The 13,691-nt window shown below is 50.7% G+C and overlaps 1 protein-coding gene across 1 annotated transcript in view; it reads left to right on the forward strand.

Annotated features, from left to right (window-relative positions):
* Window positions 1-13,691, forward strand: part of ACAP3 (ArfGAP with coiled-coil, ankyrin repeat and PH domains 3) — a 147,253-nt gene that overhangs the window by 98,545 nt on the left and 35,017 nt on the right. The window contains exons 6-9 of the mRNA XM_067567264.1: window positions 5,733-5,916; window positions 10,228-10,272; window positions 11,271-11,366; window positions 12,152-12,226. Coding sequence (XP_067423365.1) covers window positions 5,733-5,916; window positions 10,228-10,272; window positions 11,271-11,366; window positions 12,152-12,226 — 400 coding nt within the window. The remainder of the gene's footprint in view (window positions 1-5,732; window positions 5,917-10,227; window positions 10,273-11,270; window positions 11,367-12,151; window positions 12,227-13,691) is intronic.

Raw genomic sequence — 13,691 nt, forward strand, 5'->3', positions numbered from 1 at the left:
CCCACCCCCTCCCCGGCGTGCCCATGGGCCGTACCAAGTGCAGCATGAGATCCCAAATAGCTGAATATAGGTCAGCCCGGCAATGGCGGCCTTCAGCTAAGTGGGAGCTGGTTTCCATGGGAACGGGAATTGAGGCAGAATCCATCAGCAGCTGTGGGTGGTTTGGTGGGAGGGGGCCCACGGTTGACCCCTCCCCCCTCCACGAAGCACTCCCCCCCCCATCTCTGTCTAATCATTTCTCTGATGAGCTCAGATTTAATCTGCTTAAATCCTGGCAGCCGGAAGGGGGAATTTCACCTTCATTTTGGGGCTGTCGCTGGGTCAGCGTATTTGCGTTTTATTCTCCCCCTGTTGCGCCCATCAGACCCCGCGATCACAGGCTTTGGCTCTTTGATCTTCAAATTGCTATTGTGTATTTGAACTGGTTTCTGCAGTCGGGATCATTTTAAAGAATCCCCCTGGGCCACGTCGGCAGTTTCCTGGCTGTGACAATTGAAAAGGAAGCATCAGCAACTACGCCATGCGTCATTTTCTACACAGCCTGTAGGGTGATGTTCACCCTCTAACCTGCTCTCTTCACCCCTTGACAGTGCTGGGTGATTGAACTCAGTGCTGGCTGGACAGCCACGGAGCCTGACTTCTGTTTATCCATGGATCGGGCCCCGTGTGAACAGTGCCACGCCCCACTCCTGTGCCTCTATCCCCACATGGAGGGGCCACCTCTTGGGACGAGAGGAGAGGTCAGTCCTGCTGGGCCATCCGGGCCTTGTCTCCCTGCTCAGAGGGCCAGCTAGTGACCTTCCTGATGGCAGTTTTTGCAATGCGGACTCCTGCCCACTAGGGATTGTGTTGAGACTGCCAGTGTAGGCTGGCAACACGGCCCGGCAGGGGCGTCATGACCCTTCCTCGGGCCCAGGCTCCAGGGACGGCCACAGCACCTTGCTACAGCCAGACTCCGTCCACACTAGCTACTGAACACCCATCAGAGACTTGCAGTCGCTGCTCACCGAGCCTGGATGGCAGAGGGTATGTCTGCACTGCAGCGGAGAGACAGACCTGGGTTAGCTGGAGCAGAGCTAAAGATAGCCGTGTGGACGTGGCGGCATGGTCTAGCCACCTGAGGATGAGCCGGTCCACCACCCTGGGTCCAGATTCAGGTGGCGAGCCCAGGCTGCAACATCCACATGGCTATTTGGAGCGCGCTAGCTCAAGCGGAACTAGAGCAGTGTCTGCACATGTGGGCTGGAAGGCTTGCTCCAGCCACAGTGCAGATGTACACCTGGAGGTGAAAGGCTTTCAGTCCCATCACCACAGTCTTAGCCTGTCTCATCTCCCTGCGCACACATCCCCCCAGAGAGTCCTTGCTAAGGTGTAGCTTTGTTCGTCAGAAGCCTTGTGATGTGCTAGGGAAGGGAATGACCATCCCCTACCTAATATGTGGGTTCTGCAGTCTAGAGATTTCACTGCTCTCTCCTCACCACTAGCCTCCCAGAGGCAGCTGTGTGGATCCAGCCTCATGTAATCGGACTGATGCTGGGAAGGAAGCAGTGGACGGGGCATGCTGGGAAGTAGTTAGGGGTTGGAAAACCCCTCAGCTGAACAGAAATATTGTCACACGACAGAGCTGGCAGGAGAATAAGGAGTGTCCTGGAGGTAAAGGAGAGGGGAAACCACCAGCCAGCTGTGAGTTCTCCAGCGCAAAGGCCATCTCCAGTTCCATTCCTCTGTAAAGGCTTGGGCCATCCCCACTTGTCCCCTTGCCCACCTGGTGTGGGTGTGCCACATCTTAATTTCCCCCAACTGGGGCAGCAATAGGTTTGCTTTCGCAGCCCAGCTCAAGGAGAAGCCAACACACATTAACCAAATAGCATGTCCCCTTTTAATAAGGTTTCAGGACAGGAGTGATTACAAGAGACAGTTCATCAGGACCCCGATTCAGCGCCCCCGCAGCTTAAAGTCCACCAAAGCAAGTCTCGGAGTCTGGTCAGGTGGGTTTTCTGCAGCCTGCGAGAGACACCCCTGCCCATGGGCAGCCTGCAGAGCTTCTGCTCCTCTTTAAATTGCCCTGGGGCGGGATGGGGCAGGGCCAGGCCCCTTGGTTACTTGTAGGCTGCAGCCTGCCCTTTTCCTGCACGCCCTCCCATGGACTCTGACCCCTTTCTAATGGGTATCGACACTGAAGGGCAAGTGGCTTCCTGCAAGGCCGGCTGTGGGTTTGCCTGACAGGTGACACCCTTGCTGCAGATTAGGAAAAATCACCTGTTTCCCCCACTCCGAACTCAAAGAGCCCCGCAAAATGCTCCCTTCCTGCCATGCCCTGCTCCATGCAATGCCAGCAGCCCTTCTCCAGCTGCCACAGCCGGGTCTCTCATGCCAAATGGGTCCAGCTCCTCCACTCTCCACCGGGCCACTTGGAAGCCTGTGGCTGGCAGCCAGATATCTGCCTGGGACCAGAACCTGACAGTCCATGTGGCTTATTACCTGTGCAGCTGGACTGAGGGGGGAGTAAAGAGACAGCAGCCATTCTCCCTTCACGCTCTCCTTTGCTAATTATCCTGGTGAGGGGGAGGGGAAGCCATGCCATTAATTTTTAGCATTGGCTCAGGAGGGAGCTTGTTGGCAGCCATAATAATAGCTGAGTGGAAGGCCTGACTCCAGCTGTTGGGCCGGTGAGATCCCATGCCACTTGGCCATGCCAAGCCCGCTGGCAAGAGACCAGCTGTGGTAATAATAGAGTCTGAGGGGATATTTTTAAGATCAAGAAGGGGTAGTTTTCACGGAGAAGTCCGTGGCACTTGAATTTCAACCAACGGGCATGGGTGCAGATGTTTACGTGTAACAGGGGGGAATGGGGGCAGGCCGTGTTTGTGTGTGCACGCGTGTCATAGTGCACAGTTCCAATGGGAGGGGCAGAGAAAAGTTAAGTTGAAGGCCTTATTGATCACTTTTGCTCGTTAATATCATCTAGATTTTATTCCCTGGCTCAGCCCCGTCTCGTAGCTTCTTCTTTCCCATCTCTCCATTGATATGCTCTCCCAGTTCATGGTCCAGACACACTCTGCTGTGTGTAGGTATCCAAGGAGAGTTTCTGTCTGCACAGAATAATTTCCAGGTTGGAAATAGAGGTTTCCCCCTCTCTGTCTCACACGTTAACCCCTGCCCATTCAGCACGGTGCGTGGACGATTTCATTCCGTGACTTCCACTGATATCAATGAGACTGGCCCGTGTAAAGAAGTAAATGCCTGGCACTCCAGAGGTGATTCTTAGTGCTACGCAAGGGCGCTAGCTTGGTGAACAGAGCTAGGCTTTAGGAATGGAATCACGTGCTCTGAATTTCCCAGCTGGAGATGGGCTTACTTTTAGGAGAACTAATCCAACCGACTCCACTAAAATCACTGGGAAACATGCAGCTGACGCCTCGCCAGCCGCTCTGTGCTCTCCTTGCAGGGAACATCTGTACCTGCGCACGGAAGATTCTTTGGGCCAGATTCAGCTGTTTTATGAGTCGATGCCACTCCAAAGCATTCGCAACAGGGATCATCGGAGCTCTTTGGGATTGATTTTCCTCTGCCCAGCACCTCATGCCATCTTTTACCCCAGTCCCAGGTGTCTGATTCGGGTACATTTTATATCCACTTGGCACTGGTGTAAATGACATCACAAGGTGCACGGCAATGGAGAACTAGGCCCTTGGGTGAGGTCTTCAGTTGAGGTAAACTGGCATTGCTGGTTGGCTGTAAATCAGCATTGCTCCTTTGATTGCCATGACGCAGTGCCCATTTGCACCAGCTGAGGTTTCAGAGCCCTCGTCTTTAGTTCTTTTGTGATCATGCAACTCAAAACTGAGATCTATCCAACTTCAAAATGACTCCCCTGCTAATTTTACAGGAAACACCCGAGATCGATATAACTGAGTTTAGAACTTTAAAATGGTACTTTTCTCTGTTTTTTGCAGTTTGTAATAATCATTTGCACCCTGTATACGCAGTCAGTCTCTCTTGGTTTTCATGTCTGTCTTTCTTAAAACAACAAGGGGTGAAATCTTTTAGAAAATTAGGAAAAGCTTATAAAACCCCAAATGTTGTCAGGGGGATGCAGGGGCAGTTACTATGTAACTATTATTATTTAATTGACTAGATTTCAAGCTGAAAGTGTTTTTAAGGCCCCCTGGCACTTTTGGCAGAAACCAAAATCCAAAGCAGGGCAGTTTCTGTTGGTTATAGTATTTTCCTTCACCTCCTTCTCTAAAGTGTCGTGTTGCTAAGCAGTGTAAACCAGGTCCGTTTTCCATCCCAGAAGTGACTGAATTTCAGCGATGGGTAATGTGATTCCTATGTTTGCAGAGCATCATTTAAGTACAAATGCATTTGTGTAAACGTTTAATTTGGTGTAATTATTGTAAGCAAGCCAGCATGTCGACCTGAACTATGCTGTGTAATGCCATACCTGAGATGTGTCAGAACACAGAAGCACTTGAACACAAGGTAGTAAGCTTGCCTTGTGCCCTTCAGGAGGCACGGTGGTCTAGTACAAAAGGTTCTGGACTGGAATTTGAGAAACCTGGGTTCTAATTACTGGCTCTGCCACTGACTTGCTGTGTGACCTTGGGTGAGTCATTTTGTTTCCTCTTTGTTCACCCTTTCTTTCTCATGTAAGCTTTTCAGGAAAGGAAATGTCTCTTGCTCTATGTTTGTACAGCACCTAGCACAGTGGGGCCCCAGTGTCGGCTGAGCTCTACAGAGGTTAATAATGATTCATAAAGTTCACTTTATGGATCCAATATCTCCCAACTTGCATATTAAGAAAATAAATGTGCTGGGGACAAGAGTGCAACAAAGTCTGAAAAAAATGAAACTTCTCATTTTTACACCTCAAATCAACAAACCCATCTTGCTGGCAGGTCAAAGGCGATACACGTATGGGCACAGTGTGCTTGGCCGGGCAACGAATTTTAAATAGGAAAACCGGCTGGCTCCATGGTGTTTTCCTAGGCTCCATTGTAGTATTTTGGTGACATCTAATTTGACTGTTTTCTGTAATGCACATTATGAAACGTCCCACCATCAATCCAAAGCAGGTGGAAAATATTGTTAGGGTTGTGTGGGTGTCTGGGTACTGGCCTTGGAGATGCCTCTTGCTTTTTTTAAGGGATGCCTTTGAAGTGGCGTGTTATTCTTTGCATCCGAAGGGAGATGCTTTGGATCAGATTCCTGATTCTGTTTCACAGTTTCATGGCATTTGAAGGCCAGAAGTAACCATTAGTCAAACCGGTCTATCACAGGCCATTACGTGTCACCCAGATACTCCCATATTAAGCCAAAGACTTTAGTGAGATCAAAACATTTCAGTTTTCCAGAGACTAAACTGTATGCCACAGGCACAGAATAGGAGACACCGAGGTGCCATCAATTCCGGAGGTCTCTGCAAAGCCAGGCAATTGATTAGAAGAGATATACTCAGATAATACTAGCAGGCCAACCAGGCCCCCTTGCCAAAGAGGAAGGCAAAAACCGCCGAAGGTCCCTGCCAATCTGAGTTGAGGGAAAATTCCTTCCAACCCCAAATTTGGCAGAACTGAGTGGGGTCCCTGAGTATGGTGTGAGGGCAGGATCTGGCCATTAGAGAGATCATACACCCCCAGGATCCCTGCTGTGTTCTAATGCGGATTCCCTGGTTGTCCTGGTTGCCCTGTAATGGTGGTTTTCTCCCTTTCTGCTCTTTTGGGTTCCAGTGATGTCCGGAAGTTCAAGGAGACGAAGAAGCAATTTGACAAGGTGCGAGAGGACATGGAGATCTCTCTGGTGAAGAATGCACAAGCGCCGCGGCACAAGCCCCACGAGGTAGAAGAAGCAACAGGCACTTTGACCATCACCAGGAAGTGCTTCCGACACCTGGCCCTGGACTACGTGTTACAGGTGAGGTTCTAGCCTACAGCTCCATCCAGTCCTCCTATCATAGAATCAGGCGAGCCCAGGATAAATGCAGAGTGTCCATCAGCCGAGAATAGAGGAGCCTGTGGGTGGGTGGATGTGAGAGAGGTATCTGACATCTGGGTTTTAAACGGCACCTGGTCGTGAAAATATCCAACACTTAACCCTTTGCCTCACATGGCAGAGAATCCCTGGAAAGTTCTTCAAAGCCAATGCATGATCTGGTGAGGCCAGGTCAAAGGTGTTTGGAGCAGACCTGGAACCAAAGACCATGAGGGTTTGCCCCAAATTTCAACCATGGTGTAGCCGTGCTTCTGCGACCCCAAGGATAACCAGGAAAGCCACAATGTGCCCTAGATCTGCTCTAACCACCCTTTACTTGGCATAGTGGGGTAAGTTCCACTGGTGCAGACCTCCTGGTGGGGCTGCTATATCTATAACTGCCGTCGATAGCCTGGCAAAATCCCAAGGTAGACAAGGCCTAAGGGAAAGCAGGTTTCTCTCAGAAGTTTCTTCCTCTCTGATCTGCAGAACTCTTGGATAGGGCTGACAAGGTGGTATTGTGCAATTAGCCAAAGCAAGAAAGAGAGATAATGCCTCCGATAATGCTTTCCCCCCTAACCTTCTGATTGTGAGTCACAGCCCATTGCTACAGAGAGTTTCTTTAAGGAAAACCTGTGGGCACATATGTGTGTATGTCTGTGTTTGCATGTGTGGACATGCACATGTGTGTGTGTATGCCTATTGCTAGAAAAATCCCCGTCTAGCTGAAATGGTAAATGTCACAATCATTTTTTATGAAGAAAAATTAAATTAATTCCCTTGACTGACACTCTTTTTAGCATTAAAAATCTCCTCAAGGAACATAGTTTTTGCCCCCACAATTATCCTTTTCCCTCTGCCAAAGGTTTTGTTGTCTCATTTGCAGATTTTGTCAGCTGACATCAGGTTACTCCTTCCAGGCAATGGGTTTATAAACTGAAAAAATTCAGTGCTAATATTGATCAATGTGTCATTCCACTTGCCCTTATTCCCTGCAGCACCAAATTGGGACCATCTGACAGTACCTTCTGTGTTATCACGAGATAATTTATGATGTCACATCCGTTGGAAAGGAGATGCTGTCCCTTTAATTTGGGTACTTTGCTAACCTTGAGGGATGGTAGCTCTTTGGCGTCTGGGGTTTCGAGATAAATCCAGCTGTAGTTGCTGGCAAGGTCACTAGGGAAAGAAGTTCCTGTGTTGTAGTCCAATAGCCATAGGTGACAAAGGCAGAAAGCTCCACTAATGCCATCACCCGATCCAGAGGGATTTCTCTGCCAGTCCTGCTGGGGGGGAATGATCTAAAGCCATGCACCCAAAAAGACTCAGACAGAGGAACTGGAGACTTTTCACCTCTTTAGGCTCAGCGACATCATGAAGAGATGGAAAAGGCTTAGCATTTTATTTATGTTTATGTACACACTAGGGGCCCCTGACATAACTTAAATCTGCATCCCAAGTGCAGCAATTTCACAAATCTCTGTCCCCTTTGGACAATTCCTTTTCAAACGCCTTGGAAAAAAGAGGAGTCTTGCTCAGAGGGTGTAAAGGGGATCTGGCCCATTCTTTTTTTTTTTTTTTTTTGCTAAGGTACCTCTCACCTTGACCAAGGATGTGATTTGCCTTGGGAAAAGCAGATCCGAGCCTGTCAGCTCTCTGAATTATCCCAGCACCCAAATATCTGTCAGTGAGGTGATCAAGGAAAGTTGGGAGTTAAATTAATTAACTACTGTGCAAATCTGCCAAGGCCCTCCCCGACCCCTGGGCGCCCCCAAAATTGAATTGCATGAATAAGTTACTTTAAGTAATTGGGTATTTTTTAACTGCCAGATTAATTTGTTTTTTCCAATATGCATTTCTGTGGCCTAGGAGTGCCATCTAGTGGCTACTTTGGTTTATTATTGGAATATCCAGAGAAGACCAAACAATTAACAGAAGCATCCACGGTGGAGGAGAGAGATCTGGCAAAAAGACACCGTTAGGCCTCGTGCAGATGCCATGAAGCAGTCTTAGCAAGGCCACCACTGGCACATCTTCACCCCTGTGACCTGGTACTTCCGCTAGCAGCAGACCATCACTGCAAAGACTCAACACTCATTTCCTGGACCAACAGCCTGGGAAAAGCAGGAAGCCTGCTCCTCCCGCTTCCACCCGAAACTAATTTCCATTCATCATGAAACAAACTGTGGCCACAGGCTCAAAATCCACATGCAGGAACTTTGCTTTTAGGAATATTTGTACACACACACACACACACCCCCCCCCCCCCCAAAAAAAAAAAAGAATCCAAAAGTTGGCTCAGACCCAGAGAATTGCAATTCTGGGCCAGATTCTCCAGTGTGATCTGACGCCTTTGCATTCCTCGGGCGGTGCATAGAGGCCAGTTTCTGGCTGTAAATGGCTCTGGAGAGTTCCCCTTGTGGACTGGTTGGGGTGGTGTCTGAGCTGAGTTCCTCTAACCTGATCCTCACTGATATAAAGCCTTCATGCGCCAAACACAGTGCGGACATGGGGGAGAATGGAGCCCTGAGTCCCCGATCCATGAAAACATTTGCCCGTAACTTTCACCTAGTCTCAACTGCTCCAAGCGCAGCACCCTCGGCGCTAATTGGTGCCACATTTATAAATGAGTTACTAACGCACCGGGACCTATTTTGCAGCTGTCATGGTAACATATTGTTCGTGACACTGACAGCTGAATCCCCATAGAAATCTTCTGCTACATTTGACAGTCTCTTTAGTGCTAATTACAGCACTTGTAAGGTTTCCCAGACTTGCTCATAGGATCCATGGGAAAGGTATTATGTAACCGCATGCTATTCATTTCTTATTTTTAAGGTGTCACTAACTCGAATCTCTTCTGCAGCCTCTTACATTTCATTTCCCTTTCATATTTTTTAAATCTCAGAAGCATTTTTCATCTCCTGACTTGTGGTCCACCACCAGAACTTTCAAGAATTGACTGGCCCTGAGAGCCTTTGCACCGGTTCCCCAACCAAACAGCTTTGCAACAGTCTTGCCCCCCTGGTTTTGGCATCTGTTATCTCGTGACATGGTGCTGACTCATAGATCCAGACACCGTGCAAAGAGATGCTTTATAGCACTTACCGTTACCTTGAAGCCAACTCGCCATGCATCCTCTACTATTCCGGTCCTTGGGCCTTTTCTGGGCAAAGGCTGCCGGTTGCTCCAAAAGGTGCCATGATTTTGTGATTAAATTAATTAAGGATTAAGCTGAGAGCCCACCCAACTCTCTGCATGAGTGACATACGGCAGGTCTCCAAAGATAAAAGGACAGCACAGGAACCGGCTGCGTCATGCTCTGTCTTTTATAATGGGGATTAAAGCTGGGATTTTGCCGATCAGAGTTGCCATAGCAGGCTGAGAGATGTCGGAACGTGTCTTGGAACCCCACTGGAGCAGCACCTGTGGAAGGAACACAGGAACGGAGATGCCCTAGCACTAACACTGTGTGTTGCAGAGCGGTGTTATAGCAGCTGCAGAGTACGTTTCAGAAGCTACACATGGATGGCCTCACTAGATGGTGCTGTAGGGCTTCTCTGACCACGGAAACATGGTGCTAGACTAAGGATGGAGCGTAACTGAAGGCCCCTTCTTTCATCCTTAGAAGTGACCACACGTCAGAGGCAGACTGGGGGGCCACGCAGGGGAAGTTTGCACAGCTGCTGCCTGTGCTCTGAGGATAAGCGGAGGATAACTTCAGTCTCCAGTCTGTCAGGCTGGTGCCTTTCCCGAGTGCTAAAGTCACTGAACTGGTTTCCTTTGTAAATCACGACGTGTGTTATTTTAGAGGCACCGTGAGCGCTGATAACTTGGCCAGCTGACCTAGGGCTAACGGGGGGCCCTGAGCCAGCACATGCTCTGGCTCCACTCGATCTAGCTGCGAGGAGGAAGCAAGGCTGTAGCGCACCAGATTTGGAATGTGTGTCGACGTCACGGGTGCTGAGTATTGAACAGTGTCCCAGCTAGTCTGATTTATCTGCAGTTACACAAAGGGGGCAACATCTTCAAATGCACCTCCGTCCCCTAAAAGCCTAAGTCTGAAAATGTTACTCAGGGACTTTAATTTTTACACCCTGGCCCTTATCTGGAAATGTCCACATCTCTGAATGGGCCAGTCTAAGGCCCATGGCTGCTGCCTGTTTAGGGTGGCTGTAGTAGGTGCTGCTTGCTAAGTATTGCCCATGGGCGGCTGCTGCTGCTGCTGAGTTTCTTGTCTTGATTCCCTTACAGATCAACGTCCTCCAAGCCAAGAAGAAGTTTGAAATATTGGACGCGGTAAGACCGCCATGAAGTTTTCCCTGCTGTACCCCGGTGACTCAGTGGAGTGCAGTCCTGCATGCTCTGTTTCACCCAGGCAGATGCACGTCCACATGCATCCCCGGCACTGAGATCCTGTATACTGTTTGACACAGGCAGGGAGGCTGATGTGGACCGCGGGGTGCTGGAACAATAGGGCACCACGAAGAAACAAAAAAAATCCACCAGCCCTGGGGAAGGGTGAGGGCTGTCAGAGAGGAGTGACAGCGATGTAGCAGAAAAGGGCTCATTATCACTGTGTGGGGTGGGGGGGACTACCTGAAAGCTTAGTCAGATTAGCGGTAGGAGGCCTGGAGAGCGAGAAGGTGCAGGGGAAGAGAGAGAATGTGGGAAAGAGGACGCGTTGATGTCTGCAGAGAGAGGTGATGCTGCTGAGCCTTGGCAGGAGATATGTACGGGTTAGAAATGAGATGTTCTACCTAGGTGCTTATATGGCCGCTGTTCCCAGAGTGGCTGAGCCGCTCACCGATGGTTCATGTGTCCTCACAGCCCCCCTTTGAGGAAGGGCCATTTTATTATTCCCATTTTACAGAGGCAGAGAGAGAGATCAAGTGACTTGTCTAGGGTCACACAGGGAGTCTGTGGCAGAGCTAGGATTAGAACCCTGGTCTCCTGAGTCCGAGCCCAGTGGCTGACTCACAAAAGCATCTTATTCTGTGAGGGAAGGGGGTCTCTCCTTCGCCATGATTGGCATGGAGAAGAGCTCCCCACAGGCTAGCTTTATCCCTGGTGTCACCCTACAGAAGGCAACGGGGTGACCCGAGGGATTGCTTTGGACCGGGAAGAGGGAGGGGCTCCAAGAGATTTCTTTCAGCAAGGCTTGTGTCTGCTCAGGCTGTTTTCCCAGGCCAGCACTGAGACTGGTACTCTACTGGTGCGAGGGGGGGCCCTGCATATCCTCCCCTCCCGACGGCTCCACTCCTATTCTGACAATGTGCCTTGTTTCCCCTCCCCAGATGCTGTCCTTCATGCACGCCCAGTACACCTTTTTCCAGCAGGGCTACAGCCTCCTTCATGAGCTTGATCCCTACATGAAAAAACTAGCCACCGAGGTGAGAGCATGGCGGGGAGGGGGCGGTGGGTTCTCTTGACCATTTTCCTGTGGTGAACCCTTTGCCACAAAAGCCCTAGCACCGGGCCGGGAATGCTTCGGAACCTGCTTTTGCCAGGAACGTGGCTGTCATGGGGATTCTTCCGCCAGGAGTTCAGCCTTAATTAAAGAAGTTGGCTCTGTCTGGGCATCTCCTCACTGGGCCAAGCAAGAGCTCCCATGGGGCTGGGCTGGGCAGCCTTCCCAAACACAAGGCATCCTGGGTTTTTTTTTTTGTATTGCATCCTTCTTGCCAAAGTGTAGGGCATGGACTGGAGACGTTCCCTCCAGATTCCTGACCAGAACAACCCAAGATGTGGTGACTCCCAAAGAATCTAGGCCGGGTTTTATACTGTACCCCGGGCCCACTGGGGAAGGGCTTGGGAGTTCACAGTGCGGTGGGCATGCCCACGCAGTGCAGACATGAGTGCGAAATCTCATAGCGGTATGCCTCAGGACCCGGTCTCAGAGCCTGGGCCTTAGGGCGGTGATAGAGCATCGCCTCAAATCCCACGTTCTGGGAGGAGGTCCCAGCGCTGGGCCGCTAGCTGCTGCACCATCTCTTAGTGCCCACCCAAATGCAGCCTCACGGGAACTGGGGAAACTCGCCTCCCTTCCAGGGACATAGGCCATTGGCATGGCTGGGTGTGAGCCCGGAGAAGGGGAGGCGGGCAAGATGGTTGGAGGCCCGGGCGTGGGAACCATCTCACTGAATTTTCTCTCTGGTTTTCTCCTCCGTGTCTTTAGCTGGACCAGCTGGTGATCGACTCAGCCGTGGAGAAGAGAGAGATGGAGCACAAGCATGCACTGATACAGCAGAGGGTGAGTCCCAAGGGGTCTGCAGGCTGGCATGAGGAGTGTTGAGCTCTCAGCAACTCAGGGGTCCTAGCTGAGGCAATCCCAGCCACCTGGGCACTGCAGAGCACAGCCGCGGCTGCAGGAGAAGCTAGCGATGCAAGTGTAATGGGCCTGCATCGCTGAGAGGCGGCAGCAGGCTTACACGCGGTTAAATCTTTTTGCAGTCGTGTTACGGAGCTTGGCTTGGATGAAGCTGCGGGGTGGTTCCTGCTCTGGTTTACAGTCCAGTGTTTTGAGCCGGAGGGATCAGGAATCAGGACTCCTGGGTTCTTGATCTACCATATCCCTGGGCAAATATTAACCTCCCTGTGCCTCAGTTTCCCCCCCCCTCCCCCCCCCCGTGTGATGCTTCTCTACCTCCCTGGGTTGTTGTGAGGCTTAATTGGTTAATACCTGTGAAGGACTTTGAGACCTCGAGTGTAAGGGACTGTTCCCAGAGCATGTTATTGTCATGAATCCACCCATAAAAACAGTGTCATGTAGCACAGGGATCTCACTCTGTGAAGCCAGATTTGGCTTGCAGAGCAGTTAGAGCAGCCCAGCATCTCTCCCACGCTCCCTCCCTGCCTTCCCTCGTCTCGTCCCTTCCCTCTCTGTTCCCTTCTCCTGTCCCTGCCCTCACCAGCTGGACAAAGCGTCTGGCGAGCCCCAGCGGCTGGAGATGCTGCAGTGGCAGCACATCCCTCCCGAAACACTTCTTTCTGCTCTCACATCTGCCCAGTGGGCTTCCCCTCCACCTCTCCCCAGGAGGCGGCAGGCACGCCTGACTGCCCAGCTCCACCAGATGGTCAGCGCCCCCCTTTTAACTCAGCCAACAGACGGATGGATGGATGGAGACATTTGTTCCCTGAGGGCTGGGCTGGCTGAAGGGCCGTTTCTTCATTCACAGGGAGATCACACCCCAGTGCGTTAGGTTAATGGGTTGTGAGTGAAGAGGAGGGAACCGGGAACTGCCCTTCTCTTCCCCACATCTGACTTCCTGTGCACAGAATGAATTTCCAGCAAGCAGCGTACGAGAGGTCCTGCCTGCTTTCTGGTTCGAGATCCCTGCAGCCCTCCCCAAAGGGGTAGAGAAAAGCTCTTTAAACTGAGGTCCTATAGACAGGTGCAGATGGTGGGGAGACCAAACTGCCTTTCACTGCATGATTAGATAGATAGATAGATAGATAGATAATGTATGGGGATGGGTGGATGAATAAACTGAGGGCTACCTATGGGGAGGGATGGATGTCCCTTCAGCATGGGAGCTATTAAAAATGGCGTTATTAGATATAAAGAAGGATCCTCTTCCTTCTTTAAAGATTCACGTTCTGCCCTTTCCTAGCACCCGCCATCTGGGGACCGCCAACGGCTTCACAAACATTTATTAGTCACGCCTGACAAAGCCTCTCCGAGACATTGGTACTAGCATCCTAATTCTGAAGATAGG

Source organism: Emydura macquarii, unplaced genomic scaffold (assembly GCF_026122565.2).
Source record: "Emydura macquarii macquarii isolate MOO-44397 ecotype Brisbane River unplaced genomic scaffold, CSIRO-AGI_Emac_v2 contig_2768, whole genome shotgun sequence".
Classification (NCBI taxonomy): Eukaryota; Metazoa; Chordata; order Testudines; family Chelidae; genus Emydura; species Emydura macquarii.